Here is a 12784-nt window from a genome sequence, read left to right as displayed (position 1 = left end):
AACGACAGAGGGATCTTTGTCAAGGGCTCGAAAGGCGATGACTGAAGGGCGTCGAGGACGAGATTCAGGTCCCATGGCTCCACCGGAAAGCAAAAGGGAGGGGCTCGGCGAGCAACACCCTGGAGAAAAGTCTAACCTGAGTCCGCAAGGCCATAGGACGCTGGAAGAGGACAGAGAGGGCCGAAATCTGCCACCTGAGAGAAGCCAGGCAGAGACCTTTATCAAAACCGGCCTCAAGGAAGGCCAGAATGTTAGGGATGGAGAAACGGAGAGGGCGAAAACGACCAGATTCGCACCAGGCAAAATACGCTCTCCAGGTCCAATAGTAAATGCGGGCCGACTGGGGTTTGCGAGCATGAAGCATCGTCCGGATGACAGAGTCCGAGAGACCACGGGACTTCAGAACCGCGGTCTCCACAGCCACGCCGTCAAACGAAGCGGAGGTAAATTCGGATTTAACAGAGGGCCCTGGGAAAGGAAATCGTGGCGCTGAGGAAGTCGCCACGGAACGTCGGCGAGCAGAAGCTGAGGAAGTCGCCACGGAACGTCGGCGAGCAGAAACACCAGATCTGCGTACCACGCCCTGCGGGGCCAATCTGGAGCCACCAGGATTGCAGAAACTCGCGCCGCCTTGAGACGCTTGAGCAGAATGGGGGGAAAAAGATACAGAAGGTCGAACTGAGACCAAGGCAGAACTAGGGCGTCGACCGCGAGAGCCTGAGGATGCCTGGACCGCACAACATAGCAGGGGAGCCTGCGGTTGAGGTGCGACGCGAAGAGATCCACGTCCGGAGTTCCCCAACGGTGACAAAGTTGGAGGAACACATCTGGGTGGAGAAACCATTTGCCCGGGTCGACGAGCTGACGACTGAAAAAGTCCGCCGCCCAATTGTCGACCCTGGGAATGTGTACGGCGGAGAGGACCGGAACGTGCTTCTCCGCCCACCGGAGGCTTCCTGTAGGGCCATCACACTACTGGTGCCCCCTTGGTGGTTCAGATAGGCACGGCGGTGGAATTGTCCGTCTGAACCCGGATCGGGAGACCGCGGAGACGGGGAGTCCAGTGAGACAGGGCCAGGAAAATTGCCCTGAGTTCGAGAACGTTGATCTGCAGGGAGGACTGCTGAACAGACCAAAGACCCTGGACAATGAGGGACTCGAAGACCGCCCTGAGCCCGAGAGGCTGGCATCTGTGGTGATCACCTGCCAACTGGGGGGAGGAAGGATCGGCACAGGGACACCGTCCGAGGATTCAGCCACCAGTAGAGATCCTGGCAAAGTTCGGGAGGGAGACGGGTCTGGCGATCGAGGCCTGCCGGTGACTTGTCCCACCTGGATAGGATGAACAACTGAAGGTCCCGGGAGTGGAATTGGGAATAGGGAATGGCCTCGAAGGAGACCACCATCCTGCCCAGGACTCGCATACACATCCTGATGGTCAAGGGGGACGGGTCGCGGAGGCGAGTCACCCCCGCATGAAAAGAGGCAATCTTCTCTGGGGGAAGAAACACCCGCCCAAGGAGAGTGTCGAAAATCATGCCCCCCCCCCCCCCCCCCCCCCATTCCTCAGAAAAAGGATAAGGGACATCAGAGGCCTTGATAAGGTGAAGGCGCCGATCAGGGTGACGCCACTCCTTAGCCAGAAGTGCGTCAAGAGCTGCGTGATTTGGGAAAACTACAGCGGAACGTCTAGAAAGGCAGAAGGACACCGACTCCTAGGAGGAGGAAGAGGGATCATCCTGCACATGGAGCGCGTCCCGGATGGCTTTAATGAAATCCTGTATGGCCACAGACATCGCCGAGTACCGTTCTGATTCAGAATCAGAGGCAGAGGAGTCCCCAGGAGCGGCGGAAGCGGCTGAAGAAGAAATTTCGCCCGTCTCAGACTTATCCGGGGAATGATCCGAGGAAGCTGAGGAAGAGTGGGACCCGGCCGAGACCCTACAAGGTCGCTTGCGGGATTGCGTGCCAGAGCGAGAACTGACATCCCCAGCGGGGGAGTCCCTGCTAGAGGCTGCTGCAATCTGAGCAGGCAGACCGTCCAGAGACTGCCCCAGGGATTGGGGGAGGCTGGCAAGGTTCCCTATGGCTCGGGACAGGGTAGCAGCGCATTCCGGAAGGACCGGCCCGGAGGAGACCGCACAGAGAGAATTAGACTGGCCGCATGGGAAATTTTTACTACATAGGGAACAGGCATAATGAGTAGAAATCCCAGCAGGGGGAGTGGGGTCCCAACCAGAAGAAGACATGAGTGCTTAGGATGGAGCCTGCAATGAAAAAAAAAAGTCCAGACCCAAGTGGAGCTGTGAGATGGTGCTGTGTCCCATATGGAGAAAACCGATCGCAGGAGAGGAGCTGTAAGATGGTGACCGGGTGCAGACACTGCAGGAGAGGAAGGAGCCAGCAGAGAGAAGGACCGCTCTCCGAGAACGGCATAAAGCCTGCGCAGAAACACAATTGGAGGAAAAACAAGCGCCTCCCAGGGCTCCACCCATGAAGGGGAGGGTGAGAGAGAGAGAGCCCGAGAAGCCAGGAGTGGGCTTCTCGGGCTCTCTCTCTCTCGCCCGAAAAAGCCGGGGCCTAAATTGGAATCATGCGGCCGGGAACGGACGCCAGCGATCGCGGAGGTGTCCGGATGCAGCCGCGGGGAGGGAGGGACACAGCGCCAAGGGGAAGAGACGTTCTGCCAGAAGAGGCAACCAAAATGACCCCCGTTCTAAGGTAACGCCCAGCGCTGTATCCCAAAGACATGGGCCTCCTTGCAGGCACCCTGGCCCCAAAATGACCCCCTGGAGGAGAGGGAGACCGAAACACAAGTGCCTCAGGCACAAAGATCCCATGGGGAGGATGAGGATGGAGGGGAAGGGGGACAACAGGGCCTCCACAATGGATCCAGACTGTGTGGCTGCCAGGTACCTCAGTATGCGCCTGCAGGGGGGGGGGGCAACTAAAGTGGAACACAATGGAGCCACCCCTGCAGCAGGCCGAAACCTGTAGAGAAAAAAAAAAAAAAAAAAGAGTAAAATAAAAAAATAAATAAAAAATTAGCAGGATGACCTGCGAAAAAAAAGATAGCAGGTCATGTCTGTCTCCTACGGACACTAGAACTAGACTGATCTCTCTCGGCTCTTGCAGAGGGGTATAGCCCACCTGGGTGGAGCCAACACTTTTTTTTTTTTTTTTGTTTCTAGTGTCAGCCTCCTAGTGGCAGCTGGGCATATATCCATGGTGCTGTGTCCCCCAATGCCATGCACGAGAAATATTTATTTATATATATATATATATATATATATATATATATATATATATATACATACAGACACACACTTAGAGAATACACCTACTATGTCATTTAGCAACAACTCATTCATCTATGTTAAAGTAAAAACTTTAAAAAAAAAATATAAAAACATACCTGATCGACATCACAGGCCAAGCAGAGCAACACAGGAAATGTGTGCTTATATAGTCTGTACATTGGTGGAGGCCCTTCACGAGCATCAGGTATCTGAGATGCTTTTCCCAGCATATATGTAACCATGCTATGCAAAAGTTCACAGGCAGCAACCTAATGGAAATAAGAACATGCTGTATTATGGAAAATGAGCTGAATGGGAACATGATAAAATTTTTAAAGACACATCTAGTGTTATGTTTAAAACATATGTATAATATAATGACAAACAATATGCTGCACCAGTAATACAAGGCTCACACCACATGCAGTTACGGCTGGGTTCACATCACTTTTTTGCCATTTGTTTAAAATATACGTCACTCTATGATGACAAATGCCACCATATAACATCTGTCTGAGGCATACTTTAGCATATATGTTTTTGGTATACATTAAACGGATGGCAAAAAAGTCATGTGAACCCAGCCTAACAGTACAGCTCTGTTTCCTACAGTAGAAAAAATACAAAATTGGGCACACCTTTTTAATTGCTGTAACTTGTATAAAACGGACTTCCAATGTGTGAAACTGTTAATTGGGAGGTAGGCTGCATATAGTAAGGCAGGAATTACACCAGCTATTACATGCAGTGATCTCCTCCACAGTATGGGGAGCAGCGATTGCTAATGCCATCGCTTGTCCCCATACAGAATCATTATTTTGGAGCACAAGATAAGACAACACGATCTGCCATTGCAAATGATTAAAAAAAAATTGTGATCTGCTCGATGAATGAGCCTTTGCTCATTCATCGGGTAATCGGCAGCGGTATTACACAGGCAGATCGTTGCTAACAAGCGTTTTTACGAATGCTCGTTAGTGATGATCTTCCTCAACTATCTGCAGGTGTAATACAGGCCTAAGCCTTCAGCTGGAAACGTTTTGTCAGAAGTGTTTATTGCACTCTTGAAATAGACACTAAAGGTTGGGTTTCCTCTAACTTAGTTTAGAGAGTCTTTGATAAGTTTCTTTTCTGGGCTGCAACATTTATGCATGGTGGAAAACTTGTTACTTGGGCATAAAAGTCTGCAACAAGTGAAGACTGGTTAAATCAGGGATGTCAAACTCGTGGCCCTCCAGCTGTTGCAAAACTACAACTCCCATCATGCCTGGTCATACTACAGCTATCAGGGAATGATGGGAGTTGTAGTTTTGCAACATCTGGAGGGCCATGAGTTTGACATCCATGGGTTAGATAGTCAAGAAAGCCACATAAGCCTGGTGTGGGAATGTCTGACTTGCTGTATGTTATAGATTTGTTTATAGGTAAGGAAACCTGCACACATCTAGGCAAAGTGCTTATTGATTTATTACATGTATTATATCATGACATATCGATTAAATGAAGGAAAGTATGGACTTTCAAAAGCCTGTGAATTCTTCGCCTATGACCCCAACGCGGCCTGCCAGATCCGTAACTACCAAGTACAGCGGTAGGCTGCCTGAAGTCCACCCAGCCCCATTCATTATAACGGTGACCGGCGGAGAACGGGCCGCAGCACGGCAAATATGCCTAGAGGTGGCCCGGACAAATACCGCTGCACGTACACTGCTGTATAAACTATATATCTGTGCACACTGCATCTATTATACCTCTAACTATCTTACCGCCGGTAACATGTTACCTGTGACATTACAACTTCCTTTACCCACTCCATTCTACCTTCTACCTGAAGGCTCTCTCCGTCTAACTCCATCCTGACTGCTCCTGTCCTGCAAGTCCCAAACAGAGGTGAGATATTTAAATGGGGACAATGCTGCTGCCAGTAGTGGAGGGGTTGTCAGCGGACAATAATATTGGGCATTTTGTACTTGGTGGTAACTTTTTAGCATTGTTGGGGAGATATTTTGTGCTGCTATGTTGCATTAATATGGTGAAGTTGGGAAAGTCATTTGGCAATACAGGCTGGTATCAGACACTGCTGTGAAAGTATTTTGAGCTTTAACATATGTCACGTATGTCCCTTACCATGTGATTAGGCATTTTCGTGTTACACTTTTATTTCTTTTTTGTATTGATGATTTACAGAGGGCCATGACCAGGTAAAGCAAAATTGAGCTCTGTAGTGTGGATTGCGCACTATTATTTTTAGGCAATATCATATGTGGGCTGCTGGGGCTTATGTGCCAGTTTTTTTTTGCAATCCCAGTCTGGCCCTGATGGCACACTATATAACAAGCAGCAGTAAGCACAGTTCATTGAGCAAAGGGCGGGGATAGACATGGGTAGTGGAAGGGGCTATGGATGAGGCATGAGGGCCCAATTTAGATTCTTGCTATGGGGCCCAATGATTTCTATGTATGCCCCATGGATACTGTCAACTGTATCCAGTGGCGTACATAGAGAAGTAAGGGCCCCATAGCAAGGATCAAACTAGGCCCCCTCCCCCACAGGACAGAGGGGTTTCCGCCTAAACCCTTTTCAATGGCGCTTGGGCAATTTTTTCACTGCCTTTTTTGCTAAAAGTTGTTCCTTTAGAGCAGGCATCCTCAAACTGCGGCCCTCCAGCTGTTGTAAAACTACAACTCCCACAATGCCCTGCTGTAGGCTGATACCTGTAGGATGTTCGGGCATGCTGGGAGTTATAGTTTTGCAACAGCTGGAGGGCCGCAGTTTGAGGATGCCTGCTTTAGAGGGTAGAGTCCTGACCAACTTTTCACCTCCAGTAGAAGAGGAGATGATCCCAACTATGACTGGGCCCCCTCTTGCCCTGGGCCCCATAGCAGTCACCTGGTAGTTACGCTCCTGACTGTATGGTTAAACATTGGATGAACTTTGCCTAAGTTGTATAAATCTATTAAAACATTACTTATGTTAAAGACATTTATCACAAGTCTGTGAAATAAAGAAATGAATAAATATAAAAGGTACTTTTGTCTGTCTGTCACTGGCAGAAAGTGCTAAATCTGTGACACGTGGCAGAAAAGTGTCCAAGTAGATCACAGGCTTCATATCAGCAAACGGTACAGCAAAACTCAGTCTTTTTTCCGTGTCCCATGATACATGCTTCTTTATCATTTCTTCAGTAGATGTAGCTTTCCAAGAAAAATACACGACAATCAAATAAGTAAAAATAAATTACACAAATACCCTGCAATACATAACATAGGATTCAAACCGTTTGATTACAATTCTGTTTTTGGCCCATACAGTATAAAGATTTTCTCTACCTAAATTCTATTTGCTTATTTGTTGTCCAAAATGCAATTTCTTTTATTTTGAAAAAACAAAAAGCAGGCATGCTTAATAGGGGCTGTAAAGGCTGTATATATGAAATACCTATTCAATCATCTGTTTGAGGATGAGATGACGCTCAATGCGAGTGCTGCTTTCTCTTTACGACATTACACTGCCCGTAGTCTTGGATGTGCAGTATAATTACAAGTACTCGTACTTGTAATTACACTGTGTAGCCACTGCAAGGGAGACGACAGTCAGTGTAATGAAGAGGTAGCAGCGCTCGCATGGAGCACGGCATCCTCTTTTAACAGCTGAGGGTAGGTCATTAATATATACAGTCTACACAACCCCTTTAACACCTTAAGGACCCGGCTCATTTTCACCTTAAGGACGAGGCCATTTTTTGCAACTCTGACCAATGTCACTTTATGTGGTGATAACTTTAAAACTCTTTAACTTATCAAGGCCATCCTGAGATAGTTTTTTCGGCACATATTGTACTTCATGACACTGGTAAAATGAAGTAAAATAAATAAATTTTTATTTATAAAAAAATACCAAATTTACCCAAAATTTGTAAAACAAATTGCAAATTTCCAAGTTTCAATTTCTCTACTTCTATAATACATAGTATTACCTCCAAACATATTTATTACTTTACATTCCCCATATGTCTACTTCATGTTTGCATCATTTTGGGAATGATATTTTATATTTTGGGGATGTTACAAGGCTTAGAAGTTTGGAAGCAAATCTTGAAATTGTTCTGAACTTTTCAAAAACCCAATTTTTAGGGACCAGTTCAGGTCTGAAGTCAATTTGTGAGGCTTATATAATAGAAACCACCCACAAATGACACCATTCTAGAAACTACACCCCTCAAGGTATTCAAAACTGATTTTACAAACTTTGTTAACCCTTTAGGTGTTCCACAAGAATTAAATGGAAAATACAGATACAATTTCAAAATTTAACTTTTTGGGCATATTTTCCATTTTAGGCCTCGTTCACATCAGCGTTCAGCCTTTCCGTTCTCCTGCTCCGTTATAGGAGCAGGAGAACGGAAAGGACGGATTGGGCACATAACTGAGACGAGCGGAGCCTACGGACCCCATAGACTATAATGGGGTCCGTTAGGTTTACGCTCAGAAAATGATTTTGGAGCGGAGACAAAAGTCCTGCATACACAATGATTTCATTTTTGAAACAAAAAAAAAATATGTTTTAGTGTCTCCATAGTCTGAGAGCCATAGTTTTTTCAGTTTTTGGCCGATCTAAAGTAGGGTCTCATTTTTTGTGGGATGAGATGACTGTTTTATTGGCACTATTTTGTGGTGCATATGACTTTTTGATCGCTTGCTATTACACTTTTTGTGACATAAGATGACAAAAAATAGCTTTTTTTACACCGTTTTTATTTTTATTTTTTTACGGTGTTCACCTGAGGGGTTAGGTCATGTGATATTTTTATAGAGCCGGTCGATACGGATGCAGCGATACCTGTAATATGTAAACTTATTTTATTTATGTAAGTTTTACACAATGATTTCATTTCTTAAAAAAAAAATAAAAAAAATAATCATGTTTTAGTGTTTCCATAGTCTAAGAGCCATAGTTTTTTCAGTTTTTGGGCGATTATCTTGGGTAGGGTATGATTTTTGCGGGATGAGATGACGGTTTGATTGGCGCTATTTTGGGGTGCATATGACTTTTTGATCGCTTGCTATTACACTTTTTGTGATGTAAGGTGACAAAAAATTGTTTATTTAGCACAGTTTTTATTTTTTATGGTGTTCATCTGAGGGGTTAGCTCATGTGATATTATTATAGAGCTGGTGGATACGGACGCGGTGATACCTAATATGTATACTTTTTTTTATTTATGTAAGTTTTACAATAATATCATTTTTGAAAAAAAAAAATCATGTTATAGTGTCCCCATATTATTATTTTTTTTGGGCCATTGTCTCATGTAGGGGCTCATTTTTTGCGGGATGAGGTGACGGTTTGATTGGTACTATTTCGGCGTACATGCGACTCTTTTGATCACTTTTATTACCTTTTTTGGGAAGTAAGGTGGGCAAAATTTCTATTTCCTGATAGTTTTTATTTTTATGGCGTTCTCCGTGCGGGGGAAGTAACATGACCGTTTTATAGATCAGGTCGTTACGGACGCGGCTATACCTAATATGTGCAGTGTATTTTATTTTTTTAATTTTTATTCAGTGATAAATGTGTTTTTATTATCTTTATTCACTTTTTTTTTACATTTTTTGGACCCAGACCCACTTGGTTCTTGAAGATCTAGTGGGTCTGATGTCTGTATAATACAGTACAGTACAATATATTGTACTGTACTGTATTTTACTTACACTGAACAGATCTATGCTTTTAGCATAGATCTGTTCAGCACCATGGACAGCAGGACGCCTGAGAAGGCGTCCTGTTGCCATGGGAACCTTTCCCGTCTGCCACAACTGAGCAGACGGGGAAGGGGAAGAAGGGGAGCTCCCTCCCTCTGTCCCCCCCATCCATCTGGGGGCTGCAAAGGCCCGCAGGGATCAGAAACTACATAAAGCGCTGCAAACCGCAGGTCTCGTCCAAGGTCCTGAAGGTGTTTAACTAATAAAAAGAACTATCATACTTATGAGCCTCCTCCATTTCACTGCCACCGCTCCATCTTCCTCTCTGTTGTTCTGACTGCAGTACTGAAATGTCCATATACCACACATGACTATTGGAGCAAATCACTGGAAGTCTGGTGCCGCAAACGACTGAGGTCAATGATTTACTGGGTCACACGCTGAATACAGATCATCATCGCTGTAGCCAAAACATTATGTCACAGCTACAGCGGCAGAAAAGGAGACGACTTAGGACAGTAAATATATATAAATTATTATTTAGCTATGTTCCAGCTAAATATATATATTTTTTTATATTCTACCTAGGACAACCTCTTTAGCAAAGAGATGATAAAAAATATGCAGTCTCCTAGTCACATATGGCTCATCGCCGTCAAAATAATTTGTGTGCATTGAACTTAGATCGCTGGGAATATATGGGGGCATTTGGCCATTAAAAAAATTGTGAGATTTTCACATCCTTAATGTTTTACTATGCGAAAGCCATAGGTTGACTCTGCAATAAAGTTGGATGTTGCAAGGTCCCCACAATCTTGTCACTCACTTGAAAGCAGTTGCAGTGATGGGACTCCAGGAACTGTACAACAAATTGTACACAAATATTGTATTTTCATGCTTAAAAAACTGGTATCAAATTTCAAAAATCTTAAACTACAACTGGAGCTATTACAGAAATAAATGTAGAGTAAAAAAACTAAATTAGCAAACTTCATGTACAATAAGTTACCTGTCACCAGGCTGCGATTAATTTGTCCCCCCAGAGATCCAAGTAATCGTACAACTCTGTTCCTTACTGCTACCAAAGAGGACTCATCTTTCTATTAAACAAGCAGAAATAAATATGATCCTAGGTATGGAAACCATGTAGGACACATCAAGGACAACTGCTGAGAAAGAAGAAAAAAAAAAAAAAAAAAAAAACCTTTCTACAGGATGCAAAAATGTGGTGTTAGCTTAGGCTACTTTCACACTAGCGTTCGGGGCTCTGCTTGTGAGTTCCGTTTGAAGGCTCTCACAAGCGGCCCCGAACGGATCGGTACAGCCCCAATGCATTCTGAGTGGATGCGGATCCGCTCAGAATGCATCAGTATGGCTCCGCTTGGCCTCCGTTCCGCTCAGCAGGCGGACACCCAAACGCAGCTTGCAGCGTTTTCGTGTCCACCTGGCCGTGCGGAGCCAAACTGATCCGTCCAGACTTACAATGGAAGTCAATGGGGACAGATCCGTTTGACGTTGACACAATATCGTGCAATTTCAAATGGATCTGTCCCCCATTGACTTTCAATGTAAAGTCTGGACGGATCCGTCTGACTACAAATTGGACTTAGACTTTTTTCTGAAATATAATGCAGACGGATCCGTTCTGAACGGATACCAGACGGATCCGCTACGAACGCAAGTGTGAAAGTAGCCTTAGCTTAGTAGGATTCTAGCATTTCCACATAGAATAAGGCTAGCAGCTAAATTATTTAAACCATAAAAACTGTCTTCGTTTACCAAAACTGTTCTGGTTATCCATAGCAGACAATGTGTTTTTTATTTTTATTTTTAAATGCTATAGAAAAAGCCATATATTGTCCAATTTTAGCAAAATAGGTGCCTGACGTTCAGGTGCCTATTGCGCTTTAGAATCCATAATCCATATTCTGCTGTGTATGGGAGTACGGATTTACTGTGACCACTCTGAGCGCTACCTGTTCCAGCTCTACTACTAGCCTGTACCGATGTGGTATGCAGAGCGAGCTCAAGGCTGGAGCGCCATATCACATTGCTCGTCTGCCTGTGCCAGCTCTGCTAATCATAAAACATATTACAAAAATTGATTTAGTCACCTTTAGATAGGTTTAAATAAAGTTAATTTGTAAGTTTTGGTACATTTTAAACATTTCTAATAAATGAGGCCCATTATGTATAATTGATGCCTATCACTAACAGTATGAGTCAAGTTTTAAAGGGGTATTCCCATCTCAGACAATAGAGGCATATCGCAAGGATGTGCCCCTATTGAATGATAGGTGTGGGACTAGCACATATCTCGTAAACGAAGCCGGAAAGGGAAGGAGGGAGCACCGCATATGCACGGCCACCCTCCATTCATTTCTACGGGGCCGCCGTAAATAGCTGAGAGCTGGCTCAGCTATTTCCATCAGCCCCACAGAAACAAATGGGAGTGCACCAGGCTTGCGAGCCCACCGGTTCCATTTACTTCAATGGGGCCAACAGAAATAGCGTTCGGCTATTTTCTGTGGACCCATGGAAATGCATGGTGCGCCCTCCTACTAGATAGTTACTAGCAATAAGGAAGGAAACTACGAAAAACCTCCCTGGCTGTGACGCTCTCCGATGTGATTGGAACGCGGCACAGCCAGGGAGCAGGAGACACCCATTGAGAAACCCTGGCATCTCCTCCTCCCTGTACAGATGCTCAGTATTTACATACTGAGCGCGAAAAACTTCAGGATAGCGCAGCGGGGCGTGGAAGCGATGTTTTAAAAAACTAAACAAAAAACTAAACAAACGGGTGGCAGCATCAGCGGGGGGGTACTCCGCAAGTACAAATATTTAGCTCCTATAAGTAAAACAGATGAAATGTCCTCTTTAAATGAACAAATTCAGAACATAATGTGAAAAAAATATTTAATTGTTTTCTATTTTCTGCCCACTTTTCCTAAAGAAACCTTAAATGTTGTCCCTCAAACAAAAGACATGAAATATTTGGGTAGACCAAGAAGTATTTTATATAAACATATTATCGTGCTATCAATACAGGCAAAATAATGATTAACAAGAACATGCCGATACAGACAGTACTGATTATCAAAGAGTATAAAAATATTTAAAAAGTTACATATAATAATACATACATAACACATGTACGTACTTTCATAAATAATGCTCTATTTTGAAATGGCTTACCACAGAGAGTGATTTTGTTCTCTGTATCTGCTTTATAAGATATTTATTAAAACCTTTTTGTGATGCACGAGACAGGCGATCAACGTCAAGAGCACTCAGAGACTCTTCTGAAATAGATCACGTGGAAACATTATAGGACATTACATATAGCGCAACACTATAGATCACATTTTGTGTCCCTCATTTTCCCAAACTGAAATACCTTATATGCTATTTCATGACAGCTGGGGATAGAAGAGTTGAAGACCATAACTAACAAGACGACTATTTTTAATGACCAAGTCAAAGTAGTACCAGTATGTCTTATTTTAGTAAATTATAACATACACTGTATATATCCCTCTCCATAACCATCACTATATACTGTATGGATACATACATGTACAGTATGTAAATGGTTAATTGGTCAAAAGAAAAGCCGATGCTGCATAATACAGCCTCCAAACTACTAAACTGCTAAGTCAAAGTATGTGCCGTGCAAATTAAAGTGCCTGCTAACCGGAGTAGCTTAGAAGCACCGTAAGGTTTTATCCTCTTTGTGGCAGTAAAGCACTGGTCTATTTAGGACTACTCCTACTTGTTAGA

At 44.1% G+C, this 12784-nt stretch overlaps 1 protein-coding gene across 2 annotated transcripts in view; it reads right to left on the bottom strand.

The window, feature by feature from the left end:
• Positions 1-12784, bottom strand: part of PRKDC (protein kinase, DNA-activated, catalytic subunit) — a 408896-nt gene that overhangs the window by 221263 nt on the left and 174849 nt on the right. For both annotated transcript variants that reach the window (XM_044294047.1, XM_044294048.1), the window contains exons 22-25: positions 12200-12306; positions 10011-10101; positions 6330-6493; positions 3416-3568 (exon numbers count right to left, since the gene is read on the bottom strand). In XM_044294047.1, coding sequence (XP_044149982.1) covers positions 3416-3568; positions 6330-6493; positions 10011-10101; positions 12200-12306 — 515 coding nt within the window. The remainder of the gene's footprint in view (positions 1-3415; positions 3569-6329; positions 6494-10010; positions 10102-12199; positions 12307-12784) is intronic.

This window comes from Bufo gargarizans, chromosome 5, assembly GCF_014858855.1.
Source record: "Bufo gargarizans isolate SCDJY-AF-19 chromosome 5, ASM1485885v1, whole genome shotgun sequence".
NCBI classification, from domain to species: domain Eukaryota; kingdom Metazoa; phylum Chordata; class Amphibia; order Anura; family Bufonidae; genus Bufo; species Bufo gargarizans.
This window is presented reverse-complemented; position numbering and strand designations above follow the sequence as displayed.